A 16,120-nucleotide genomic window follows, 5' to 3' on the forward strand; every position below is an offset into this window, starting at 1 on the left:
TTGCAGTCTCCTAGCTGGATCATTATTTGAAACTCACTTACAACTGCCTCATACTTAATCCATGCATTGTGCCAAGAACACTGCCAGTGTTTTTGCAAACACTATTAATTGTGCAATGTCAAGAAGGAAAGTGTTTCCAACCAACTCCAATCACATTTCTTCAGAAGAAATGACTTGAACCACTTACTCTAACCTTAATGCTGCTTTTATGTGGTTTATTCATGTGTATTTTGAGGAAGGATATACATCTCGATCAAAATGTTTGTTCTTTGTTCCACAGAAGTAATAATGTCATACAAGTTTAAGATGGCAAAAAGGGTAAGTGATGAGAAAAACAAATTAAATAGAAATAAATATTTCACATTCACATTAAAATGATAAACATATTTCCATAAATAGAGAACACACACTTACAATGGTATAAAAAAAATATATAAATAAACCTAATAATTGAAAAAGAAACCATGAAAAAAAATAAAAAATGTAAAAATATATATATAAAATCATCAGTTAAGCCCAATTAGATATGAATATTAAAAGATGAGATCAGATGTTTTATCAAGCTGTTATTATTTTTGCACTTAGATACATATGTAAGGGAGAAGTGCTCTTAACATACTGATTAATAATGCTAAATGTGGATGAAAAAAAAAGTCCTGTCACAAACCTGGTTTGAACGGTCAGAGTCATATAGGTAAAAATATCTATACTTGCAGCATTGTAGTATCGATTTTGCTGCTCAACGTGTGTTTGCTTCTGTTTTTTACTTCATTTTATTTTCTCTTCCAGAAATTCTACCTTCATTTTCATAGAAAAAATGCCTAGAAACAACATATCCCAAAGGAGTATTAGTAAGCTAACAATTAATACTGGACACAAATACAAGTAGTTAATTGCTATTTGTCACATAGACAAAATTACAACATACTAATATAAGAACCCTGGCTGCTGCAGCTTGGTAAAGAAGGTTCATTTTCCTCCAGATCATTAGGTATTGCATCTTTGGAGCTCTCCAGAATGGATTCCTGCGGCTTGTGTTGTAGCTTCAACTTGCACTTTGGCTGTATAAAAGGTCACAGGAATTAATTTTTTATAAAATTATCAATTACTATATTCATTTAAACAATTATTATCAAACAATTATATTCATTTAGTAACATATACATATATCTTTGTGTAGGATATATCTTTAGATTTTTATGATTCATTATCTTCTTGTCGACCCACCGGTTCACATTTACATGTTTTCTACGTTGATTTTGGCTTTGGTCTAAAAAAAAAAAAGAGCAGAAGGGCTTATTGAAAAATGCTAATTCATTCTCTGCCAGCAGGTGGCACTTTCTAAAAAGCAGAAATATAACTTAGCAGTTTCCCCAGTAACAAAGCAGCTTGACGTGATTATTCATATAATGAGGTTTGGGCCATACCAATTACGGGAGCTTTACCGGAGGCGAATGTAGAAAACGTATCAAATACGCCGAGAAAGATTAAAAATACGGGAGAAATACAGGAAAATATTTAAACGGGATTTTCACAGTTTCCCCTATTACAGTGGTTCTCAAACCCATCCTGGAGTACCCCCAGCCCTGCACATTTTGTATGTCTCCCTCAATTATCACACCTGATTCAACTCATCGGCTCATTAGTGGAGACTTCAAGACCTGAAGTGGGTGTGTCAGATATAGGGAGACATACAAAATGTCTATAATATATAACATATGACAAAATATTTTTGTGTTGTGAATACTTATTTTAATTCTTTTATCCTCTGCTAGGGTGTGTCGAGATAAATGTCACAATAAATCATACAGCAAGAGCATCCGAAGTAGCTCAATATATTCAATATATACTCAATATATATATTCCAAGTGTCATCTCAGCCTCCAGACATGGATGCATTTTATTTACAGGTAAGAATATATCATCCTGTGTTTGTTACATAATGAGGGTTGTTTTAATAATGTTATGATAACTATTTGTGATCATGTAAGAATTATTGTATTCGTGTTGAGATGAAACTATTTTGTAGTATATTATTCAAGCAGATAATATCAGAGCTTATACTTGTTAGTAATGTTAAAGAGCAGGTCATGGGTTTTCGAAAAATAATTTTTTTTTTGTTTGAAACGTAGCTATCCTTCAATGTAAACAGTCTGCAAAGTTGTTAATCAAAAAAGGGCATGCTAAATAAAGATATTGTCTCTCAAAAGAAAGAGTCGTCTCTGAACTGCCTTAACGAGTCGTCATATTTTCGAATTTTCTACCTGTTACCTATATACGTCACAAAGTAACACATTTGCATAATCCTGCCCACAAACACTTCCGCTAGTTAGTGTGTTTACATCATGTCCAGAAGACGCTGTGTTTTCAGCCTCACTGGGCATTCTAACACAGTTCCCACACGTGCACCTCAAATAAGTAAATAATAATAATAATGAATGCAATAAAACTGCTGTCACATCACGTAAAGTACCACATGCAAACTTTGAACTTACCACTGAGAAACGTCCTGATCAAGTCGTGCTTGCGATGGAGTTTCTGGTTGAGAATCGGTATCATCCTCGAACTCGGGCTCAAATTGATAAGGTAATATCGATGCCACTTTTGTAACCTTATAGCATCTTTGTTTACAAGTAACCCTTAACAAGTAAATATTTATTATAGTAATGGGTGTTTTGTTTCCAACACGCATTGTATACAGAAAGACCAATCACAACTGACTTGGCCAGCTGACCAATCAGAGCAGAGTAGGCTGATGGAAGGGAGGAGTTTACAGACCTTAAGCTCAGAACTGCTTCGAACAAATCGTTTCAAAATAATTGAAAAAATGATTCTAATATTAAATGTATGTTCTGAGAAAATTACAATGATTTCTGACCTTAGATGCATTTAAACCTGTTGTATGGAACTCCAACACAATATTAGGATAGGACACTTTAAAATACCATATGACCTGCTCTTTAATAACATAACATTTATTGTGAACTGAGTATTAAGATATGTTTTATGTATTTTTCTGTGTATCCTATGTGTTTGCTTTTAAACTGTAGATTTTCACAAGGACTCCCGATTGTGGCAAATGAACATGCTAAAGGAAGGCATCACTGGAAGCTTTTCACACTGAATAAACTTGCTTATCATCTGCGTGGAGTCTGCAAATCTGTAATTAAAGAATGAAGAGAAGAGGTGACCTGAAAACTGGAAAAAGACACAAAATTGTTTTCATTGATGAGAGCAAATTTGGCCACAAAAGAAAGGTAATATATTTTCATTTACATCTGGTCACATTTAATACTAAAAATGAATGACACAATAAATTCTTAAATTCTGTCATTTTTAGTACAACCGAGGAAGACAGAGCAACAGGACGTCATGGGTGTTTGGAATGCTTGGGGTCAAGCAAGAGTGCAGAAGACCCATTCTGAGAGTTGTCAATTAGCGTTTAGCTCAACACCACATGCCAATTCTCCAGAAGCATGTTAGACAAGGAAGCACTGTTGTGTCAGATGGGTGGAGAGCCTATAACTGTCTCAGAGATGCTGGATATAACCTAACTGTGAACAGTGTTGAGGAGTAACTAGTTGCATGTAACGGCGTTACGTAATTTAATTACAAAATAAATGTAACTGTAATCAGTTACAGTTACTAAGAAAACATATGTAATTAACAGTGGTGGACAGTAACGGAGTAGCTTTACTTCGTTACTGTACTTAAGTACATTTTTCAAGTATCTGTACTTTACTGGAGTAGTTTTATTTTGAGTAACTGTTACTTTTACTTCACTACATTCCAAAGCATAAGATCGTACTTTTTACTTCACTACATTTCATAAAACATATCGTTACTTCTTATAATATATCGCGTGCTCCGACACGCAGAACGAACTGATTCTTTTCAATTAACCTTTTAAATCGGTTCGCAAATCGCACCAAACGATTCATTCACGAATTAGAATGATCTGATTGCAGCTGTTCTCGAGTCGACAACTCACTGATTCAAATGAACCGTTTAGTGCGAGTCTCCAGTGAACTGAATTCACAAGTAAGAACCAGGAGATATTCTCAGGAGGATATTTTCCCAATCCGCACCTCGTGGAAATGAATAGTGCAGATGCGCGGTTTCATTTAAGCGTGCAATGTGTATCGCTCGTGGTCTTTTCAGCCATCTCAATATATATGAGTGTATGAACACACAAACATAATCTCTAGAACTGCTCTGAGTCACTTCATGAGCATTTTACAATTTCTTTATTATTAATTAATTATTATTATTGTTATAACCATATTTGGGTTGATGTATATGCTTTTATTTTATTTTTTCAATTAACTGTTTTTTTTTTCAAAGCATTGTTAGATGCAGTGTTTCCTGTGAATTATGAGTTATGTGAAGATTTGGTTTCAAAAACAGTATCAGTAAATTATTTCTTATGATTTTAAATCTGCATTGAACTTCAGATCAATCTCAAAGTAAAAGGCGGTACTAAAGTCTGATTTTGTAGTGGATGTGTTCAGTTATTATCATCTTAATTCAAGTGCTGAAGGATTTTGAAAGTCTGACAGTAATCAGTGTTGAGCACTACCGTAAGGTTAACGCTGCATGGTGTAAATGTTTGAAAATGATTAACAGTTGAAAACATTCATTAGAAATTTAGAAAAGTAATCAAAAAGTAATCAAAAGTAATCAGTTACATTACTTTAATAAAGTAATTAAAAAAGTTACACTACTATTACATTTTAAATAGGGTAACTTGTAATCTGTAACCTATTACATTTTCAAAGTAACCTTCCCAACACTGACCGTGAACCATAAAGAGGTTTTTGTTGATCCTCGGACAGGTGCTCATACAAAATATTGAGAGATTCCGGGGAGTCTGCAAGGCAACTGTAACGGGGCTGACGAGACGTGAGACATGTGGATCCATCTGCAAGCTTTTATTTAAGAGACGTGGTCATAACAGGCAGGGTCGAACAATGGCAAACAGGTATATGGCGGGCAAAACACAAGAATAGTCCTAGGGCTGAATGATGGGATATGTAGTCCGGGGTGCTATGCAACAGTGTGTAGTGCGAGAGTCGATGAAAATGGAAAGGTTGACCTCTGATGGCTAGCAGACAGAAGTTCATGGACCGGATTCATGACAGCAACAGTGTGGAGATTTAGGGGGAACCGCACAGAAAGCAGGATCAAAGACAACTTAAAAGTAATTGAGTGGACTTATTGACGTGCTGACAAACATAAAAATGGCCCCCTGGGTATGATTTTGCATGACATTAGAAGGAAGTATACTGTGTGAAAAATGCTTATGTTCGGCTTGTTCTGTGACCATCATCATTTCATTTGTGCTAAAAAAAAAATTTGTCAATAAACTGTTTGGCAATTGACTGTGATTATTCAGGATGTGTCTCATCTGTAGTTTGTTCTCTTGTTGAACCATAAAACAAAGACTGAATTCTTCACTGCAATATTTCATGTCTCTTTTCTTATTTGAAAACAGCAAATGTTTACTTTAGAATAGGGAACATAATCTGAAATAATATTGCATCTATTAGTGAGAAATGTGCTTGTTACCTTTCAATAAATTCAGGGAAAATTTCAAGTTATAAATCAAGTCACCTTTATTTATATAGCGCCTTTAACAATACAGATTGTGTCAAAGCAACTGTACAGCATTAATTAGGAAAATAGTGTGTCATTAATGCAAAATGACAATAGTAAACACTCAATGTTCAGTTAAAGGCAGTTCATCATTGAATTCAGTGATGTCATCATCCAGCTCAGTTCAGTTTAAATAGTATCTGTGCAATCAAGTCGACGATGTCGCTGGAAATTAAGTGTTCCCAACTAAGCAAGCCAGAGGCGACAGTGGCAAGGAACCAAAACTCCATCGGTGACAGAATGGAGAAAAAACCTTGGGAGAAACCAGGCTCAGTCGGGGGGCCAGTTCTCCTCTGGCCAGACGAAACCAGCAGTTCAATTCCAGGCTGCAGCAATGTCACATTGTGCAGAGGACTCAACTGGTTCCTGTGGTCTTGGCCGTCTAGGAGACAAGGTCCTCACTGGAGATCTGTCTCTGGGGCTCATCTAGTTGTCCTGGTCTCTGCTGACATTCAGGGCTGTAGAGGTCATCTTTAGGTGCTGTTCCACCATCTGGGTTGGATACGGACTTGATCCGGGTGATTGCAGTGACTATCTGATCTGGATACAGACTGGATCTGGTGGCTACGGTGACCTCGGAATAAGAAAGAAACAGACTAATATTAGCGTAGATGCCATACTTCTAACGATGTAGCAAGTACATCGGGTGTTATGGGAAGTGTTCCCGGTTCCGGTTGTCCTAATTAATGCAGCCTAACAATCCTTTAACGGATTTGAATATTAGAAATGTGTTAGTGTGTTATGTGTAAACCAGGTTAAAGAGATGGGTCTTTAATCTAGATTTAAACTGACAGAGTGTGTCTGCCTCCCGAACAATGTTAGGTAGGTTATTCCAGAGTTTGGGTGCTAAATAGGAAAAGGATCTGCCACCCGCAGTTGATTTTGATATTCTAGGTATTATCAAATTGCCAGAGTTTTGAGAATGCAGCGGACGTGGAGGACTATAATGCAATAAGAGCTCATTCAAATACTGAGGTGCTAAACCATTCAGGGCTTTATAAGTAATAAGCAAGATTTTAAAATATATACGATGTTTAATAGGGAGTCAGTGCAGTGTTGACAGAACCGGGCTAATATGGTCATACTTCCTGGTTTTAGTAAGAACTCTAGCTGCTCTCATCTCTCAAAATCATTTGTTAGTATAGAACAACTGCTAGAAAGACTGTGCTTTTATGTAACATCACAATGTTTTTCAGCTAAATTAAATGTCTGTGTTGAAATGCCCATTCTATATATTTCATACTTATAAGCTACACATTCATGCAGTGTACTGAGAACTTATAAGGTGTGTAATTTGCACAATACAAGCTATTAGTTTGTTTTATTTTAGCTAATTGGTACATTGTTAGGACAGAAACAAGTATAAAGGGGCTATAAGACAAAAATAAGACAACAACCAAAAAATGCCTTATAAATAGCTTGTACTGGCATACAAATCAATAACTAGTCACTTACAAATGTAGTTATTAGTCATTAATTAGTCTAATTTCTGATCCTTAAAATAAAGTGTTACTAAACTTTCAGTAGACAAAAACTCCATTAAACAGTTTTGAAAGTTGTGAGTTGCCAAAATTACACAATCTAGGACCTTTATATAGTGAGTGCCATTGTAAAGACTGTTAAGTGTCACGGAAACGGGTGTGTGGAGGCAGGCAGGACGACGAGTACGACAAGGATTCCAATGATGACATTTATTGTAGACACAACAAGGCAGGTTCGGGTAGGTGAGACACACACTCGGGGTAACATTAACAATAACCGACACCAATGCTCAGACAGACAGGAACTAATATGGGGTGAATAATTAGAGGCAGACAGGTGAGCACAATGACGGTGATTAACTAATGATTAGACGGGCTAAACCAACACAAAGGGAAGAAACCACAACAAACAGTCCACAGGGGCGTTACAGTACTCCCCCCTCCCGGAAGGTGCGTCCTCGCACCGTAGAAACAGAGGGAGGAGCGGAGGGGGACTAGGAGGAGGATCGTCCAACGGCGGCGGAGCAGGTGGTGGAGGAGCCCGAGGCGGAGATTCGGGAGGCCATGGCGGAACAGGGGACTCGGGTTGCCATGGCGGATCAGGGGGCTCAGGAGGCCATGGCGGAACAGGGGGCTCAGGTTGCCATGGCGGATCAAGGGGCTCAGGAGGCCATGGCGGAACAGGGGGCTCAGGTTGCCATGGCGGATCAAGGGGCTCAGGAGGCCATGGCGGAACAGGGGGCTCAGGTTGCCATGGTTTCGAGGAGCTGGCACTGGAGGGTGCTCTGGAGAAGCAGGCACAGCAAAGTGCTTTCGAGGAGCTGGCACTGGAGGGTGCTCTGGAGAAGCAGGCACAGCAAAGTGCTTTCGAGGAGCTGGCACTGGAGTGTGCTCTGGAGGAGCAGCCACAGCAAAGCGCTTTCGAGGAGCTGGGACGAGTGAGTTTTGGGGCTGGAGCCAACACTGGAGCGAGCTCTGGGGCTGGAGCCGACACTGGAGCGAGCTCTGGAAGGCGCTTACGAGGAGCGGGCACTGGGGCTGGAACCGACACTGGGGTGAGGATAGGAGCAGTGAACTCCAGGGGCAGCGCCATGTCCAGCAATGCTGAGAGGCCAGCCGTCACCGCTGCGAGCTTGCAGAACTCCCCGGCGTACTCGTAGAAAGGGAGATCCCGGCGAGATATGGTGAGGAAACGAGCAGCGATCTCCATGTTGTTGTTTTGGGTCGATTATTCTGTCACAGAAACGGGTGTGTGGAGGCAGGCAGGATGACGAGGATGACAAGGATTCCAATAATGACATTTATTGTAGACACAACAAGGCAGGTTCAGGTAGGTGAGACACACACTCGGGGTAACATTAACAATAACCGACACCAATGCTCAGACAGACAGGAACTAATATGGGGTGAATAATTAGAGGCAGACAGGTGAGCACAATGACGGTGATTAACTAATGATTAGACGGGCTAAACCAACACAAAGGGAAGAAACCACAACAAACAGTCCACAGGGGCATTACATTAAGCCTATTACAGCCTTTAACCTGATTAAGGTCTGTTGTTACCACAGAGTCATGATATAGCCATGTAGACTGTTTTTCTGCAGTCTCACTCTATTCAGTCAGAGGTCCATTAAACTGATTAAGAATCAAAGAATACCTTTTAGTCACCAGGTAAAAATTTGCTGTAGATTCCATGTTGCTATATAGCTCTAGCTATTACCAGTAGAAAAATTACACACATCACAACATACAGTAAAAGTATTTAAGCTTAAAAAACTGCAATCAAGTTGAACTACTGTACGATTCACACTGATACAGGCATGCCTATCGCTATGGGGTGAAAGGTTGTGATGATTCAAGGGGCCCACAGCCAATTTCTTCACTTGGCTAAGTATACACTGCTCTTATATAAACTGAAGGTTGTGGTATTCTCTCTGCGTCAGTATTCGTACATCATCATATAACTCTGGCAGCAATTAACGCCATGGGTATAATGTGATTGATTCTTAAGGCACATGTGATCCAAGGTCACTGTTATGCTTCATTCAATGGTAGAGCTGCAGAGGATGATATCTCCTAGTATAATAATAAAATCTCTAGTCTGAGCCATTTACATAGTTGAAAAATAAACAGCCACTTTCCTAACATTAAGATCCTTCTAATCCACTAGTATTTTTCCTGCCTGTGTGCCCATATTCACTAATGTGAGTAGGTGGGTCAAAGGGACAATGATGTAGAAGTAAGGAACAGAGTGGCATGTTGTTGCTAGTATTACTGTTTTTTTTAATACTATAGGGCTGGGCAATATGACGATATTATCATATATCGATATAGCTGTTAGTGACTGACAATGAATAGGCAACTCAAACCACTAAACAAAAACTCTGACTGGAATCTCTACAGTATACAGCATCCTGTTTATTTGCAAATCTGAAAGTGATATTAAAACCATTCCTTGCCATTTTAAAAATGAAAGCGAGAGGAACAAAACTTTTCAACTAAACAACAAGAAAATGTACAAAGCACTTTCCTTTCATGTCACACTCTAATGGTGCACATTAACATTTCTCAGGATGTGTACCTGTTGATATGCCTGGAGACAGTGTATTTGTAGTCCTTTTTCTGCCAGGATCAGTATATTTTTGCAGTAGGAAAGATTGTCATTCACAGTAAATGCATTAAATGTAATTAGAATACATCATAATTTACAAACAAAAATATAGTATATACATAATCTGTTTAAGTTATACTCAGCTTTTTATAATTTATTGTTCACATAAGAGTTCTTCTGTTCTAATAAAGTAGTGATGAGTTTTTGACTAAACTGCTGAATATACCAACAAGCAAAGTTCTGGTCTGCTATGCTGGCAAGTCATGTATATCAAAATTATTTTACTAAACAAAAATCCAGTTGTGAGAATAGTTTAGTATGTTTTAGGTATGCTGCATTGCAGGAATAAACTGGAAGTACAAAGCATGGGCCAGAAAGTCAAGTTCTGGCACATCCAGTATAATTTCTGTTCTGGCACTATCTAGACACAGCTCTTCAATGCATGCAAAGGTAGCACCTAGGCTGCTCTATGGGACAAGGCACTGCACCAGAATAAACATTAAAATACACAGACTACTGCAAAGTACAGCCACAAAACTTAAATATTACATGTAACAACAGGAGACTACTAACTATTTGCCAAAGTATTTTACATGGAGCAACTACACCAACAGAAATTACATTAGTTCACAGCTAGAGGTTTATTTGCCTAAAACAGTGGTCCCACCACTAAAAAGACAGGTATACAGATCAAATAACACACATTTTGTACGAAAACATTAATAATAGCAAATACAAGTTTCAGATTTCTGTCTCTGGTATGCCTTGCCCCATAGCAGTGGTTCTTAATCCTGGTCCTGGGGACCCCCTTCTCTGCACATTTTGCATGTCTCCCTTATTTAACACACCTGATTCAGATCATCAGCTCGTTAGGTGAGAGCTCCATGAACTGAACTGAGTGTGTCAGATAAGGAAGACCCATAGACATCTATAGTATATGCATTACTGTAAACAAGACTTTTGAAAGAAAAAATGAGAATGAGCCACTTGCAACAATGTGTTCCTCTTCCCTTTAAGTGCCATTATACAACAATTAGACTGCAAGTCATGATTAAATGTATAATCTCTACTTTTTGGATAATGTGAATGTGTTATAATCTGGAGTTGCTGTGAGTCATAACATGTTCAAAGGTCAATAATGTCACTGCTGACACTGGCTGAGTCATCATTTCGAGTGACTTTCAGGTAACTTTGCCCCCCTCTGGTATTTGATTGCGAACTTTCAAGGTCAGGGGTTAGAAACGGCCTTGTGTTTTCTGCGTTGGGCACAAGGGCATGGCTTGTGCTTGGGGAATGGTGCAGTGAGACCGGGCAGGACAAGGAGGAAGGCACTTGTGCCTCAGAGACCCAACGGAAGCCCTGATGAGTGGGTGTAGGGGGGGCTGTGACTTGTCGGCTGGGCACAGCACTAGGAATGGAGCGATCCAGACTTGCGGAGGACTCTGTGAACAATGTGTGTTCATCACTGCTCAATGACAGTGTGATTTGGGGCTCACTATTCTGTCGCATCCACAGGTGTGGAGATGGAGGAAGTGATGGTGGTCGCAGTGGCTGGAACAAACTTTCACCCCTTAATAGATTCACATGATGAAGTGCCTCATCAATACTGCGGCTGAGGTCAATTGGGGTTGGAGGGCGCAGGTCAAAATCGCAGAGTGAGATGGCTGACTCCTTGTCCCTGTCCAAACTGCTACTGAGGCGCTGAGATGGCTGAGCAAGTGCCTGCAGTCTTAGCAGTGAACCTGCAGAGCCCCCTGCAAAGCTTTTCAGATTGCATAAATTATTGCTGTCTTTGAGTGGATCACGATTTCCTATGAGGCTCTTGCTAATGTCTGCCCCTGATAGCTCCTCTCCTGTCCAGTTATTAGGCAACTCTCCGGCCGCTGCACCAATCTTTGACCCTCCAATCCCATTGCTTTCAGATTTCCTTTGTTGCCTTACCTTGAGGCTCTGCACAATCTTCGCCCAGCATGTATGTCTGCTGGTAGAGTTTGATGATTGAGAGGGTGAGGGCAAGCTTTCTGTGGCAGCTCCTTCCTGTCTTGGTGCTCCACATATGTGGCCTTGGTTGGGTCTCCAAAAGACCCAGGAAGACATCAGAAGCAGGCAGAAAGCCCAGGCAAGCTCCAACAGTCGTACCCAGAACTGACAGAGCCACCATGCCCAACGGAAGCGCCTCCAGTCTCCTAGTAGTCCATACAGCCACAAGCAGGCATAAATGTGCAACAGACAGCACAGCGCCCCAAGAAAAGCACACACTGCCAGTACTCGTGCTAAAACCCACACCTTTCCTTCGCCCTTTCCCTTATTTCCTCTCCGAGCTGCATGTGTGTGAGAGAAGCACGGCAGTGCCAAGAAAAGGTAGCCTAAACACAGTACGAGGCCTGCAGTCAGCGTGAGGCTCTGTAGGACAATGGGAACAGCAGGAGAAAGTGCAGGGGAAAGTAAGTCTGCAGCAAGAAGGAGAGTGCATTGGAAAACAGCTAACACTCCTAACAGAGGGGGGCGCTGAAGTGTTGGTGGAATCCAGGTTACCCCTGTCTCTTTTAGTACCAGTATCACTAATGCAGCCTGTGCCAGGATTAACAGTGGTAACGGCAGTGTGTATAACGCTATTACGACAGGAAGTGGCAGGAGGAGCCGAGTCCCATATGGGTCGAGCAAGAAGTGGCCTGCTCTAACTGCACCTACTACTAGCAAGAGGCTATTGGTGAGTACCAATTCACCACGGTGAGGGCAGTACAAGCTGGGAGATAATGCTAAACCAAGGGCTGAGCCAGCAGTCAGTAGAAGGAAAAGGGCAGCAGAACCAAATACATGCAGCTCCCATGCAAATGAAAGTGTGCGTTTTAAGTCCGCCCACACTAAAAAGCTCCCATTTGTTGCGCCATATTTTTCATCATTGTTTTGATCTTTGGAAAAAACACAGGGACCCACACCAGTAGCACAGAGGTCCTTGGGTAGGGCATAGGTTGGAGAGGCAGGGTTTGACTTCAGAGATGGGGCTATTCCTTGTGAGACTGACTGGTCTTTCTCTGTAAATCTTCCATCATTTTCTGAGAATACAAAATGGCCATGTCCAGTCGGGAGAGGGGAGGCAGTCCTTAGAAAAGTTGGTATACCTGTGAAAGGCAAAAAAAAATATTTTTGAGGTAATTGTGTAAAATGCATACCATAAACCAAGCACATAGGCTTTCGCTAGCTCAAACAATAGTGCAATGTGCTAGCAGGAAAAGCAAGAACTGCTAAAAATGCATACCTGTCTGCCAAATGAATAAATATAAACATAAGTACATACAACAATATACAATAATTTTCAGACCATTTTTAATAAAACAATATAGAACATTTGGGGTTTAATGATATTCAAACCGAACAGAAAAACCGCGATACACCACCCACGATACGTATTGCGGTACTCTCGATATGTACCGCGGTCCACCCCCGGCCCAGTTGAGGTTGACCCCACTTGCACCACGGTTCATCTCAAATCTGTTGATGCACATGTAGAATACGGTTTGTTGAAAATAACGTGTAAAACAGACCTGTTGGCTTCCCACATTTCAACAGCAATGATCAAAAAACGTGGACAAACTACACGGAATGCCGTATGCACTCTAGTACAGGGCCGTCCTTAGGAGGGTGCAACTGGTGCGGCCGCACCAGGCCCCGCGCTTGAGGTCATTTCTTAAGTGAATGTAAACAGTGGAGAAAGACAACGCATGTGTACCAGTATCAGTGTACTGGATCTGTGAATTATGTCTTAAAGGAACAGCAGTCTATTCTTGCTGTCTGTTTGTTAAACAACAAAAGACAAGGAAATCACTCACTTCTCTTGATTGAATATTTCCTGCTGTCTGTGTTTTTAATGTTAAACAACAAAAGTAAAAAAAGTAAAACACAAGTAGTGACGATTCCTCCGGCCAATCAGTGATCAGCAGGCTTTAGACGTCACATTCTGGTAACGGTACGGCTCGCTTGGAACCTCTGCCGAGGTGGTACTGAAAAAAGTACCAGGTACCAGGTACTGTACACAGTGGAAAACCCCCCAAAAGCGAGCCGTGCCGTGCCGTACCATGCAGTAGAAAAGCACCATAACAAGCCAGGCAAAGTAACAAGAACTAAACACAAGAAGTGAACATAGAAACAAAGGGAACAGAAAATACACTTCAACATAAAAGTCCTTGACACAAAACAGGGTAGCACACGACATGAAAACATGACCATAAACCAAAAGCACGTGACAACTAACTATTAATAAGCAGCAAATTAGGAGTTTACTGAGGCAAAGGTTGTAGTTAATTGTTAGATAATAGTGAGAATTGGTCCCCAAACTAAAGTGTGACCTTTTTTTTTTTTTTTCAGAAAAATCATACCTTTAGTGTTCTTTATATCGGTCACTGTTCCTTTAGTTCCTCGCTCCTTTGAATGGTCATTGGATATTTTTGCTGATTTTGTTGACTGTGAAGTGCTTTCTGGTTGTGAATTGTTGGAAGTGATGATGTCCACTCCTGGTGATGGTGCCTCTAGTTCTAGATTGGTTGTACTTGTGCTAAAAGAGGTGGTTTCAATATGTGATTGTAAAGTGGTAAACTGTCTTTTTGGCTGAATTTTAGCTGTAGTGGTTGTCCCGAACCTACCTGATAAACAAAGGAAAATTTGAGGAATGGTACAGTAACATCAAAATCAAAGTTTATCATAGTAAAAACCGTAGTAAAATAATATAGTGAACAATTTAGCTGATTTCGCTGATTTTTGCTATAGATACAAGTGATTGAGTAAAAGAGTATAATCTCAGAGATGCTATTTTTTATTTCAGTTATTTAGGTGAATGCAGCATTACTGCATCTGTACTTTACCTATTTCCAGTCGAGTCCTGTTGGCATCCAATTGGATCATCCTACTTCTAGTGTCTACAGCGTTTTCATTAAGTGGTGAAGTTGTAGAAGGGCTGGTCTGGAGTGAAGAGTTGATTGTTGGATTTATTTGTACTGTGGCCAAACTAGCCAGCACACTATGAACAGTCTGAACTTGCAGTCTGTACTGGGTATGCTGTTTATCAAGAGATGTTAAAGCCTCTGTTGATGACCGAACAAAGCCAGTTTCTCTGGGTTTTAACATATCACCTGGCCCAACTGTTGACAAGTCTTTCTCTTCGAATTCTGTATTATCAGCAGTCTCCTTTTCTTTTCCAGCGGCATTTTGTGGTATGACATTTTGGGTAGAACCTCTTTTGACTCTGTTTTTGGGTGATAATAAAAATGTACTTCTTGACCCAGTTATGTCAGTATGTGATGTTTTTTCTGACAATGTGTCCTCAGTGTTTCTGCTTTCAGTCCATTCATTTGAATCTCCACTTGATTTAATTACACTTTTCTGATAGAAGCCATGAAGAAATGGTTTTACAGTTTCTAACACAGCATTGGCTCCCAATCTATGATCAGTTTTTCTGACAAGCACATCAGAAAACAGGCTGTGATTTGAATGAGTGGTCAGAGGTGAAAGAGAGTTTCCATGGACATGATTTGTGATTGGCTTAATTAGAGGCATTAAAAGAAAGAGTTGGAGTAGAGGCACCATAGTGACAGTCTGCCCTATAGTGAAACTGCCTATGGCTGTGGCTGCTTGTTGAAATCATATGCTCACCCGTTTCTTCTCATTTCTTCTCCTGCAGAGAGAAACAAATACATTCAATTACAATGAAATTCACAAACACTATTAAAACCAAACCATTCTTTGCTGATCAATAGATCATATGAGAGATAAATGTCCATTTAATTTTACTCATTCAATATAGGCATGTATATTTTGCACCTGAGCTTTTTAATTATTGGTACAGGTGTACATGACGGATGGATGGATTTTGCTGTTGCATCGCATTTTTTCAATTAGTTGTTGCAGCTTTAATTCTCTACACAGTATCCACTTTTTTCTTAAGATCAATCTAGTGTAAAACAAGGTGTCATTTTGAACCTATCTGGTGTCTACCAATGAAATTCATCTGTGCCTCTAGGTTACTAGAGACAGGTGAAGTAGATTTACTGCAAAGATTTTGCATCACGGGATTAGAAAAGTCTTGTGAACAGAAGGTCAGCCAGACATGTTAAATATTACTGTAGTAATGCACTTGTAAATTGCCTGATTTGCTTGCTTTTTATATGTAATCATATGTCATATGTGCTTAATTTTGTAAAGTTCTGAAGTCCTGTTAAGGAATTACAGGATTTTAAAGTGCACTGGGTTACTCCTATATTTTAAATGACCCTCCTATAGCCATCTAAATACAAAATGTAAATTTTTTTGATGATCATCGACCTACAGAGTACTAGGTCCTTTATATATATATATATATATATATATATATATATATA

At 39.8% G+C, this 16,120-nt stretch overlaps 1 protein-coding gene across 4 annotated transcripts in view; it reads right to left on the bottom strand.

The window, feature by feature from the left end:
- Positions 1–10,609: 10,609 nt before the first annotated feature.
- Positions 10,610–16,120, bottom strand: part of LOC107693427 (proline-rich transmembrane protein 3-like) — a 24,335-nt gene continuing 18,824 nt past the window's right edge. For all 4 annotated transcript variants that reach the window (XM_016492819.1, XM_016492822.1, XM_016492821.1 and 1 more), the window contains 3 exons: positions 14,609–15,417; positions 14,126–14,389; positions 10,610–12,871 (listed from right to left, as the gene is read on the bottom strand). In XM_016492819.1, coding sequence (XP_016348305.1) covers positions 10,875–12,871; positions 14,126–14,389; positions 14,609–15,329 — 2,982 coding nt within the window. In that variant the 5' untranslated portion in view covers positions 15,330–15,417 and the 3' untranslated portion in view covers positions 10,610–10,874. The remainder of the gene's footprint in view (positions 12,872–14,125; positions 14,390–14,608; positions 15,418–16,120) is intronic.

This window comes from Sinocyclocheilus anshuiensis, unplaced genomic scaffold (assembly GCF_001515605.1).
Source record: "Sinocyclocheilus anshuiensis isolate Anshui unplaced genomic scaffold, SAMN03320099.WGS_v1.1 scaffold1562, whole genome shotgun sequence".
NCBI lineage: Eukaryota > Metazoa > Chordata > Actinopteri > Cypriniformes > Cyprinidae > Sinocyclocheilus > Sinocyclocheilus anshuiensis.